The sequence below is a fragment of the Trachypithecus francoisi genome, unplaced genomic scaffold (assembly GCF_009764315.1).
Source record: "Trachypithecus francoisi isolate TF-2019V2 unplaced genomic scaffold, Tfra_2.0 Lachesis_group3, whole genome shotgun sequence".
NCBI lineage: Eukaryota > Metazoa > Chordata > Mammalia > Primates > Cercopithecidae > Trachypithecus > Trachypithecus francoisi.
This window is the reverse complement of record NW_022681468.1, coordinates 34,637,139-34,649,684: the sequence shown is the minus strand read 5'-3', so window position 1 is coordinate 34,649,684 and position 12,546 is coordinate 34,637,139. Positions and strand designations below refer to the sequence as shown.

General features: G+C 44.1%; 1 protein-coding gene across 6 annotated transcripts in view; it reads left to right on the top strand.

The window, feature by feature from the left end:
- The window catches only part of SLC8A3 (solute carrier family 8 member A3), a 142,883-nt gene that overhangs the window by 14,162 nt on the left and 116,175 nt on the right, over positions 1 to 12,546 (top strand). For 5 of the 6 annotated variants that reach the window (XM_033187576.1, XM_033187578.1, XM_033187579.1 and 2 more), the window contains exon 2: positions 6,787 to 8,632. In XM_033187576.1, the coding sequence (XP_033043467.1) occupies positions 6,849 to 8,632 (1,784 nt within the window). In that variant the 5' untranslated portion in view covers positions 6,787 to 6,848. Of the gene's footprint in view, positions 1 to 6,786; positions 8,633 to 12,546 lie in introns of those variants that run through there. The other variant, XM_033187581.1, reaches the window with a different exon arrangement.

The window sequence follows — 12,546 nt, the reverse complement described above, 5'->3', positions numbered from 1 at the left end:
ACTCTTCCACCATCCCTTTCATCCCCTGGAGCTTAAAAGCAGACTTTAGCATTTGACATACCAAGTTTCATAGCCCCTCTTTGCTACCTGGTCAGCTAATGGACCTTGGGTAAATTATGAATCTTTGAGGCCCCTGTCTCCTCTTTTCTAAAACAGATACCAAGACATGTCTCATGGTGGGGTTGTGAGGTATTAAATAACAGATATAAAAGTGCCTACAGCAGTGTGGCTATAGAGTAGCCGCCTGATAAATATATATGATCATTGCTGTCATCACTTTTTAAAAGTCCTTTGTCCATATAAAGCATGAGGAGGTGGAGGCCTGCTGATGCCCTGGTCTGTCTAGGAAGCTTTCTTTTCTCTTCTTGTGTAGTAGTACTTGGGAGAATGTCAGCAGGGTTACATGAAACTGTCAGATGGTTCGGAAGTCATTAAAGGTCTGAGAGACTTCAGAGAAGGCAAAATATGACAATTGCATGAGATCAGAGAAGCAAGAACAGTATAATATTATCTCACATATGACTGCAACATTCTCTACATTAAAAGCCCTGCTGCACTGCAGCCACTGCCCACACAGGTTGAGGCAGCTGTAGAGCCACCAACCTGAGCGCTTAGAGCAGCAGAAGAAAATCATATTACTTTTCAAGACATAGTCGTAATCAATTATTAGAATAATTGCTTGTTTATCTCCACCCCTCATCAGAAAATAAACTCTCAGAGGTTGGAGAGGTGGTTCATGGCTGTACCTGCAATTGTTAGCACAGCGTTTGGCCTTAATGGGAAAAAAAATGGATTTGGTCCAAGGAGCTTTTGGTAAATCCAGAATGTAGGCTCTCCTTGACTTTTCCCTGGTGCCCGCTTCCTACCACCCCCTCCTAGCTTATTCTCTTATCCTCTGAGGTCTCTCTGGGAGTCTAATTTCTACACCTGGTTTTCACGTGGCTCTGGGCCCACCTAAAATAAATGTGTCCCTTCACTTCTTTCCTTTCCTATCATCAAAGCATGTTTGACTGGAAGGAGCTATAGTGATCATCTAACCCAGAAGGAACTATAGCGATCATCTAACCAAACCTGCATTTTATGGATGAGGAAGCTGCTGCCCGGACAGTCACTGACTTCCCAAGGTCTCACACCTCATTGAGCAAGGCTGGAAAGGAAGTTCTTGTCCATTTTCAAATCCAGGGCTTTACCATGGATCCACTCTGCCTGTATGTAGAGCTTCCAACCTTGTTGGGGGCCTCTACATCTAGAAAGACTCAGCCTGCCCTCCTTGAGCCTTTGCTCAAAGGGGCCCTCAAACCTAGGGTATGTGCCAAGCACAGTGGTAACACCATGTGTCCTGGAGGTAGACTGCCAGAACTCAAATGCTTACCTTTCTGTTTACTAACTGGGGTCTTGGGCAAATTCCCTAACCTCTATGAGTTGCAATTTGCCATCTCTAAAACAGGTGTAGTGATAATATCACCTCTTTCATTGTGAAGATTCAAAACATTAATAATGCAAGAAAAACATTTAATATCATTATATTTTCCTCCTTGGATACAAGTTCCAGTTGTGGCAATCAAGCTACCTAAGCAGTGGAGGTCACATCTTTCCTACTCTTGAGAGAGTCAGAAACTTCGTTCCTGTGGCTCTCGAGGAGTATTGCTGAGGACAGGACTGCACTGACTTCCGCCCACTGGAGGCAGAGGAAGTGCAGGAGAATAGGCAGTGTGCTTGGACTCAGTTGACACATCAGAGCCAGTGCAGCCTGGCTGGACCTAAAACTTTAATGTAAATTGGCTATGACGCCTGTGCAGGGGCCCAGATTTAGAAGCAGAGAGGTACAACTCTACCCAGGCTGGTGACATGCCCGGAGCAGTGTTCCCATTGGAGAAAGTGGAGGGCATAGCAGGAGGGATAATTTGCTCAGTCTGTCCTGGTGGCACTGTTTTATTAATGATCTGGAAGAGCAGAGGAACAGTGACTTTAATTAAATTTGCCAGTGATATTAAAAGATGTCAGGAGCCACTGCTGAGGACACAGACACCTTGTAGATGGCCTCAGGGGCGTTAGGAAGATGATCTGGGAAAGAGGTGAGAGGCTGGGGGCTGAGCCAGGGCATCAGTTTGGCTGAGAGAGGGGAATGTGACATGAGGACAGACGGTCTTCATGAGCAGAATCTCCCCAGGCCCACCGTGCTTGTCTGTATCTGTTCAGTTTGCAGTAGAGTTCTGTCTGACCTTCCTGCTCCTGTCTTGCCCCTTTACTGCTGTCCTAAACCCTTAGGTGAAATTGGTATTTCTGAAAGACAAATCATACCATGTCATTCTTTGGTTTACAACACTATCATTGGCTTCTCATTGCCCTTAGAATAAAACCTCGTCTTCTCTGCCTGGCATCTAAAGCTTGCCATGAGTGAAGTTTTCCCTACTGTCTAGCCACATCTACTGGGCCTCCTGCCTCACGCTGCGTGTCTTGTAATCCCATGCCCACAGCAGCCTTTTCCATCATGTTTCCATGTCTTTGCCTTTGCCTGGGCTGTTCTTTTTGACTCGAATGCCCTTCCCAGTTTCCTTTTTTTTTTTGACTAAAGCTCACTCATGCTTGAAGTCTCATTTCAGGGATCACCTCCTTCAGAACGCCTCCCCTGAATCCCCAGGCTGGCTCAGTGCCCTCTTCACATTCCCATAGTATTCTGCCCTACCTCCTCTTTTTACAATAAAAGTGTCTATTTGTACATCTGTATACCTCTGCTAGATTGTACCTTTGAGGCCAAACGTGGTGTCTCTCTCTCTCTTTTTTTTTTTTTTCATTTAATCCACCAGCGTCTAATACCCGGTCTAGCAGATCACAGACTTTTGTCAATGTTTGTCAAACTGAACTGATGGGAAGGAGAATATTTGTTGGGAGGCTGCAGCAGGCAGCCAGAACAACCACAGTAAGCCTGGGAACTAGGCATTGAAATGGCAAGTTTCTCCTCTGAACAGGTGTGGTACAGTCATCTTACTTCTAAGTCCACATCAGACTGGAAACTGATTGGAAGCCATGGATGTCCTACAACAAAGTGGTACAGCTTAGTAGAATGAGATGGTTAAAGCCATACTTTATGTCATCTGTCTGTGAGTTCTAGTTCTATTTCTTTTGTACTTCAAATAAATGACTTTGCTAAGACTCAGTTTCCCAAAATATAAAATAGGTATAAAAATATTACTAACCTCATAGGGTTGCTATGAAAATTAAATGAGAAAGCACTCAGCATTATGCACACAATAAACACTTGTAGATGCTAATTACTGTTATTAATGTCTTTATGATTTGGGGTGGTCCTGGAGGGGGAAGGGTCTCAAGTTGAGTCATATCCCTGAGTATGCCTTGGGGTTAATAGCCTTCTGGAACCACAGAAGATCATCTGGGTCTCTAAAGGGTTGAGCTGGACCCCCAGGATGTTGGAATCTATCTCAATTGGTGTCTGGGCCAGGGGCAATTGCATAAAAAATGACCACTGGCTTGGTCATTAGAGATTTTCCTGCTTTCTCTAACATCTCAGCCAGAAACCATTTCCTAGCAGGGCTGCAGAGAGGAACTGGGCATTCACAGGGAATTTTCCACCTTCAATTTCAAAAACTTGTTGCATGCATTTACTAGCCATCTCACCTCCTTGCCTTCTTTTCTTTTTCTTTTTTGTTTTTGAGACGGAGTTTCACTGTTGTTACCTGAGCTGGAGTGCAATGGTGTGATCTTGGCTCACTGCAACCTCCGCTTCCCAAGTTCAAGCCATTCTCTTGCCTCAGCCTCCCAAGTAGCTGGGATTACAGGCGTGCACCACCATGCCCAGCTAATTTTGTATTTTTAGTAGAGACGGGGTTTCACCATGTTGGTCAGGCTGACCTCGAACTCCTGACCTCAAGTGATCCACCTGCCTCAACCTCCCAAAGTGCTGAGATTACAGGTGTGAGCCATGGCACCTAGCCTTGCCTTGTTTTCCTTAATCTTTTCCTTCAGTTCATTTATTTTCTCATGGAATAGTCTTTTTAAACTGGCCTCTGATTCTGATCATATGATAGCACTTTCCCCAGAAAAACCTGTTGCCACAGAGTGTCTACAGGGCCAAAGGAGAACAAAGACTGTCATCCTCCTTAATTCTCCTGGTCCATAAGATAAATAGGACTCCAAGTCCACTGTTCAACAAGATGATTCTACCATCCCAATGTTCCATGTCCTTTTACTCTGGAAGACCAGCTCTCTTCCCTCCCCTATGGATACTCATCCTCTTGGGATTGGTTGGCTCTCACAGCAGCCGCCCCCTGTGATTGGGTTGGCACTTAATGAAAGAGCTGCTCAGCTGTGCCTACCATCTGTCGTCGCTGCATGGGGCTCATTGGAATCCACAAAGTGTCAGGGTTTTCAGAGGTCAAAGTAAGGAGCCAAGATCCTTTTCTCTCCACATTTCTCTGGGGTGGGTGAGTGTCAAACCTCTGAATGAAAGCCTCTGTGCACATCATTGATGACAAGAGCTTTCTTAAGCTTTGAAGATGGATGCTGAACACCTTCAACCACTCTATTCCTCCACAGTCATCCTCATAACCTCTTTTCCTCTGAGTGAGGACAAAGGCAGAGGCCCCCAGCACCTGTTGAGATGCCCCCAGCACCTAGTGGAGAATGTGGGCTTCAGCACTTGGCTGCCACTCTAGGGATTAAACCAAGTTAACACTCAGCCCTTTGGGAGGGAGGTCTTCATGGGGACAATATACACCCTGATGTTTTGTGTCCTGAAGAGAATTTCTCTTTGAGAACAGTCTTTGGGAATTTAAAGAGGTCCCACATAGCCTCTAAAATCCAGTCAGGATTTGTCTATGAAATGTATATGTATTTGCAAAGAAAATGGCTATAATTCAGATAAAAAATAAAGAAGGCTGATGTCTGAGGAAGCTTCCTTGGTGACTATATTTATTCATTCCGAAAACATACAGTTACTGAGAACCTACTAACCACTCAGGATACCATGATAAACAGAAGAGACAGTCTTTGCTCTTATGTCATTCACTGTTTAATGGATGAGATCTAAAGCATTATTAAGGGTGGGGAGTGCAAAGAAGAAACCCTCATTTCAAAGATGAATGAGAATAATGGCATGTACAAAGGTCCTGGGGTGGACAGTCACTTGGTATAATCCAGGAGTGAAATGAAGGCCATTGTTGTTGAAATGTAATAAGGGAGAGAGTGATGGGATGAAGGGGGATGAGTGGGAAGGAATGAGTTCATGCAAGGCTTTGAAGGTCATGAGTAAGAACCTGATCTTTATATCAAGAGCAAGAAAAGACTACTAAAGCGCTTCAAATAGGGGAGTGATTTGCTTAAGTCTGTTTGTTTGTTTGTTTGTTTTTTAAAAAAGATTACAGTGGCTATATGAGGAAAGTGGAATCGAGAACTAGCAAGTGTTGGAGTGGTGAGCTCCATTAGGAGGCTACTGAAGTAGATTCATGAGGTAAGGAGTGATGGTGGCCTGGGCTGGGATGATGGTGGTAGAAATGCAGGAAGAGTTGAGAGGATTTAGTGATTAGATAAGGGAGAGAAGAGAGATGAAGCCTTGCAGACTAACACCTGCTTTCTGGCATGAGTAACTGGGTGGCTGAAAATGCTATTTTCTGAGCTGGGAAACAGGAGAAAAAGGAGCATATATGGGGGATGAAGACTTTGAGTCTTTAAGGTGCTGTACAAATCCAAAGCGGCTTTCCTTTATTACCAAGGGTACCCTGCACAGTTGTAGCAGAGGGAGAAAGATCCCCCCTCCTTTTTTAGCTATTGCATGGTTATTTTCATTCTCATTCCACCCAAATGAGGCAGTGAGTGGTAAGATGAGTATGTAATAGTTTCAGTTGCATTTCTTCCCATTCTTCTGAGCTCAAGCTCACCTTTTAGTGGTTTGAGGCCAGTAGATGAGGCTGTATATCACCCCCAAAATCTTGTCTCCAGTTTAACAAAACTTATCTGAGAGACATTTGCATGTTTTATTAATAATGATTTTTACCACTTGTTCCTTTTCATGTTTGGGTTTGAAATTTGAGTGGCTGGCAGATGATCATCTTCCTGTTACTGCCTGCTTAAACTGCTCATAAGCAGGTTTTACTGGAGGGCTCAGAGCTGCTGTGAACTTGGTCTTGAGCACATCTTACAGGGCCTCTGTTTGGCTATGGGTGGGTGGCATTCACTATGAATCAACTCTTTTGATTTCCCAAGCTATCTCAGAATTATGGCTTGCCTCCAGAAGTCTTGCATTTGGGGAGGAAGTTTCTTTCCAAGGGAGTTCAATTATATGCAGAGCAAGGTTTTCAATTTTTCGGGGACTAGTCCATGAAAATTCAATTCAATATACTCTTGCAAACCTATGTTATCCAAGATTCTTGAGTAGAATGACAACAGGGTAAGGAAGTCCGAACACCCCAGAAACAGTATAGATGGGGATGAAGATTCAGGTTATACATTGCCTATTTTAAATTGCTTCTTGATAACTCTCACAGGTAATAGAGGTTTGGGAGACAGGACTTGAAGGATATTGCTGCATTTCCATCCCCAGTATTCCCAGCTATTTCAAGCCATTTTTCAACGGAGTCTCCACCAGATGGTTTGGAGGACAGAGCAGTTATTTGTGCCTCCCATTGACATCTATTTTTCCAAGTGAGAGACTGCCCCATATGTTAGTGCAATATGTCACTGGAGGTGAAGCATCAGTTGTATTGGTGGGAAACTGCCGTTTGCTGTCCCTTTTTTCCTCATGCCTTTTCCTGCCTCTCTGATCTTTTCTAGGTCTCTGGCCTATCAGGAGGACGATTGGTGCTGCAATAGAAGCCAGTGGCTAAGTCTCGTGTATGGCGTGGTTAAGGTTGCAGCCTCTCACCTCTGCCTTCCTCCATTTTGGCCTGGTTACCTTTGTACTCTTCCTGAATGGTCTTCGAGCAGAGGCTGGTGGCTCAGGGGATGTGCCAAGCACAGGGCAGAACAATGAGTCCTGTTCAGGGTCATCGGACTGCAAGGAGGGTGTCATCCTGCCAATCTGGTACCCGGAGAACCCTTCCCTTGGGGACAAGATTGCCAGGGTCATTGTCTATTTTGTGGCCCTGATATACATGTTCCTGGGGGTGTCCATCATTGCTGACCGCTTCATGGCATCTATTGAAGTCATCACCTCTCAAGAGAGAGAGGTGACAATTAAAAAACCCAATGGAGAAACCAGCACAACCACTATTCGGGTCTGGAATGAAACTGTCTCCAACCTGACCCTTATGGCCCTGGGTTCCTCTGCTCCTGAGATACTCCTCTCTTTAATTGAGGTGTGTGGTCATGGGTTCATTGCTGGTGATCTGGGACCTTCTACCATTGTAGGGAGTGCAGCCTTCAACATGTTCATCATCATTGGCATCTGTGTCTACGTGATCCCAGATGGAGAGACTCGCAAGATCAAGCACCTACGAGTCTTCTTCATCACTGCTGCTTGGAGTATCTTTGCTTACATCTGGCTCTATATGATTCTGGCAGTCTTCTCCCCTGGTGTGGTCCAGGTTTGGGAGGGCCTCCTCACTCTCTTCTTCTTTCCAGTGTGTGTCCTTCTGGCCTGGGTGGCAGATAAACGACTGCTCTTCTACAAATACATGCACAAAAAGTACCGCACAGATAAACACCGAGGAATTATCATAGAGACAGAGGGTGACCACCCTAAGGGCATTGAGATGGATGGGAAAATGATGAATTCCCATTTTCTAGATGGGAACCTGGTGCCCCTGGAAGGGAAGGAAGTGGATGAGTCCCGGAGAGAGATGATCCGGATTCTCAAGGATCTGAAGCAAAAACACCCAGAGAAGGACTTAGATCAGCTGGTGGAGATGGCCAATTACTATGCTCTTTCCCACCAACAGAAGAGCCGCGCCTTCTACCGGATCCAAGCCACCCGTATGATGACTGGTGCAGGCAATATCCTGAAGAAACATGCAGCAGAACAAGCCAAGAAGGCCTCCAGCATGAGCGAGGTGCATACTGATGAGCCTGAGGACTTTATTTCCAAGGTCTTCTTTGACCCGTGTTCTTACCAGTGCCTGGAGAACTGTGGGGCTGTACTCCTGACAGTGGTGAGGAAAGGGGGAGACATGTCAAAGACCATGTATGTGGACTACAAAACAGAGGATGGTTCTGCCAATGCAGGGGCTGACTATGAGTTCACAGAGGGCACGGTGGTTCTGAAGCCAGGAGAGACCCAGAAGGAGTTCTCCGTAGGCATTATTGATGATGACATTTTTGAGGAGGATGAACACTTCTTTGTAAGGTTGAGCAATATCCGCATAGAGGAGGAGCAGCCAGAGGAGGGGATGCCTCCAGCAATATTCAACAGTCTTCCCTTGCCTCGGGCTGTCCTAGCCTCCCCTTGTGTGGCCACAGTTACCATCTTGGATGATGACCATGCAGGCATCTTCACTTTTGAATGTGATACTATTCATGTCAGTGAGAGTATTGGTGTTATGGAAGTCAAGGTTCTGCGGACATCAGGTGCGCGGGGTACAGTCATCGTCCCCTTTAGGACAGTAGAAGGGACAGCCAAGGGTGGCGGTGAGGACTTTGAAGACACATATGGGGAGTTGGAATTCAAGAATGATGAAACTGTGTAAGTAACATTCCTGTATTCTGCCCCTCCCCGACCCCATCTTTTGCCATCTCTTTCTGTCCTTCTGTACTGCACTTTACAACGTTTCCTTGTGTTTATGTTAATGTCAAACTTTGGTTCCATCACAGGTATGCAGGAGCAGCAGACACCACTGGACAGGTTCTGCTTCCAAACTCTTCTTCAGTTTTCTCACTCTAAATTATTTCTGGGCAAGGAATCCTGTGGCAAGAGCTAAGGACACAGAACATTTTGTTCTTTGAAACACAAAATGATGGCTGGTGGAGCTGTGGGATGACAGAAGTTTCATGATATCAGATTTTGGAGAATTCTTGTGACTAAGAAGGACTAGAGAACTGCTTGGGCCTCTTCTTCCTCCCTCCCTCATATGAAGGGTGTCTATGAGCTTTGAAACCAATTCTTTCCATTCTGGGCAGCAATAGCCCAATCAGAACATTCTCAAGAAAACAACTGGCATTGGCTGTGTTCCCTGGTACTATACTGCCAGTCTCACTGTATAACCAGATTCCAGGCACATCTTTAATTTTGAAATTGCAAAATTGATAGAAATTTGGCAATCTTTTTAAATGCCCATAGACTATTTTATGGTGCGAGGCTTGCCCAGGCTAGTTGAATTGAGTCAGTATGGCTTGGATACTGGAAAGTATCTTGGAGAAGCAGAGGTCCCAGGGCAGTGGCCACTTGTCTTTAGTCACAGGTCTAAGCTCCAAAATCTGGTGAAGCAGTGAAGGAGAAACATCCTAGGAATTGTGGGAGAAAATATATCTTCTGTGTGGTCATCTCTTTTCACAGTCTAGGACTCTCCTGAAATACCTCTTCTTGGGTTACTGCCCTATTCTGCCCTTCAGAAACTGGGTGTTACACTTCTGTCACCTCTATTACCCTAAGGCCTCTGCCCATGGAACCCTCTTGCAAACTGGATATTCTGTCCTTTTTCCAGTTGGATAACTTTAAAAGGGAAAGCAGAATGACTTTTCTCAGGATTTATAGCTTATGAGAAAGTAGACTTTCCAGGGTGGCCTAGAAAGGTGGAGATGAGAAACAGAACTGCCTCTGAATGACTGCACATATCCACAAGTAATAAGCAGTGGCAGGAGATGGTGTGAAGAGTAAAAGAAGCATATAGGAAGTTGTGGTGGGGGGTGTCCAATGTTTCAAGAACCTACTCATTATACTTTCAGTGGGAAATGAAGCTATATAACCTCCAGAAGAGAAGGAGGAAGGAATTCATGGAAAAGTGGGAAGCCATAGAAGCTACGGAGAGGTGACCTAGGAGTGCTTCTGCCCAGGTCCAGCTATGAGACAGAGCTCAAAAAGAACTTGGCACTGCTGGCGACAGAGCTGAGTGACCCGGGGGACCCTGCCCCTGTTCTTACTCAATCTCTTCCTAATAATGTGACTTGGGGCAGGTCATTTAGTGGGTCTGGAACTAAACCTTCTCATATGCAAACTGGGAATAACAATACTTTCCTTGCCTGGAGGCAAGGTCAGTCCTTTTTGCAGTTCCTTCCAGCTCTAAGATTTTCTGAACCATAGACATAAGCACTCAGCGTAGGTCATATTTGCACTCACCAAGAATGTATCAGGGGATATTGTCTCCTGAAGGGAAATGGCCATTGACAAATTGATTTATTAGAGCTCTGTTTAGTCATTTTGCTGGGAAGGATAATCATTTGTTAACGTAAGTAGAAACCTGTGCCTTCCGGAGAATACTATCCATTTATATGTACTCTGGGGAGAGAGTTTATACATACAAGTGAAGGACAGGGCTTCACTGGGAAAACAAACTCCATGGAATTTCACACAATTTTGGCGATATCAGTGTGGAAGAAGATATGGTAAGGCATTAAATGACATTAAGACCACAAAATTTGCCATAATTGGACAGACTTGTGGTTCTTCTGATTCAGAACTCTTTCTACCCATGACACGGATGGGTTGTTTTTCAGAGGTCAGAGGCTTAATTCATTCTATTAATTTCCTTGTTCTATTAATAATCAATTATGCACCTAGGATCTCTGAATATGACTAAACCTTCCTCAAACTCATTTGCGTTTTCAGTTTGTATAATATCTTGGTGTAAATGAGCCTTGCAAATTATCACTTCTGGGTGATACTCGCTCTAAAGGTATGTCAACCTCCAAAAGTTTGAGATTCTGGTCTAGATATTCTAGGGTTTGGTGAACAAATCTATGTTCCCATCCATCCCTTTTCATTTATTTTTTAGGCTTCATTCATTGCAGAATAATGAGTCCAAAACCTGTTCATCTGTTCTCACATGGCACCCCATTCTTGATATTTTAAATTGCAGGTTTACAACTAGAGGTAGTATTATGGAGCAGAAAAATCGTGGGCTGTAAGTACTCTGGGTTAGGATTCTGGCTCCACTACTGATTTAACAATGTAGTTTGGGGAAATTTTATTAACTGATGAAATTATTTCCTCACTGGCAAAATGAGGATCATAATCTCTCTCTTGCAAGGCCATTAAGATGATTCAAGGTATTATATGCCATGTACCTGGTACATGGTATATGCTCAGGAAACAAGACTCTTCATAGTAATATTGATGAATTAACAATATTCTTCAGAAGACACTGTTGAGTTGTTTAGGTTACTTGGCTCTTTGTATGACCCTAAGTAATGAGCATGCCAGTTTGGGGTTACTATGAAGAGTACTTACCTAAACTCATAAAATATCAGACCTAGAAAGGACCTTAGGATAGCTTCTGCAGTCATGCTTCTTAAATTTCAATGTGTTGCTCCATCATCCAGGGATCTCACTGAAGGGCAGATTAGGTTCCAGGAGGTCTAGGGGAGGGATTGAGATGCCGCATTTCTAACAAGCTCTGGATGCTGCTGGCCCTTTCACCCCAACTTGGAGGTGAAAGGTTCTAACGCTCTTAACCAAATCAGGAGACCCAGCAAAGAGGTGGTTTTTCAAACAACTTGCTTAATTGAATAATGATTGTTTGCTCTTTAATTCCAACTTTCAACCCCAACTTAGCAAGAACCCAGAGGCTGTGCTAATTGCCATACCAGTCTGGGAACTGAAATGGACACCTTCAGGGTACTTGGACAAAACTGTGTGATACTTGGAACATCTGCTTTCCAGTCTCTCCCTCTTGGTGTAACTTTATTTGCCTATCAAGCCTGGTAGTATTGAAAATCTGCCCTCACTATACTCCCCTAAATATAATCAAGTTGAGGCCAGGCCTGTGCTCTATCAATAATATAGGATCCACGAATTCATATGTCTGGTTGTATGCTTTACTTCTTCAAAGGTGCTTTTAGCAGCATGGAAGAATAGAAAAGCATGAGTTTTGGAATATGAAAGCAGATGTGAATCCATCACCTACCAGTAACTTTTAACAAGTTGCCTCACTTTTCTGAGTACCAGGTTTTTGCTGGACAACAGAAATAATGTCCTCTATCCTTCACGGGAATACTAAATATAAATATGAAAAAAATGCACAGTACCTTCTCATAGACAGTGCTCAGTCATTCAACAGACATTTGTTAAAGATTTGCTATGTACTAGGTACCTTACTAGGCACTGGGGTTAAATAAGTGAATAAGACAAGCTGACATTTCAGCTCTCAAGGATCCTACTGTCAAGTGGAGAGGATAAAAGAGTACAGGTAAATCAAGGAACACGGGAGAAGTGGTATGGCTGAGATGGATTGAATAAAGGAGCAGCGAGAGCTCCCTGCAATGTGTGTGGTACCACTGAAGTTTCTAAATTAACCTTCACTGAGGACGTAGTAGTGACAGAGGTGAAGTGGGGATAGGTACGTGATTAATTTACGTCCATATTACAATAAACCCTTAACATTTGAGAGGGACATTATTGATGTCTTCATGATCCAGAAGAATCCTCACCTTTGCAACCATCAC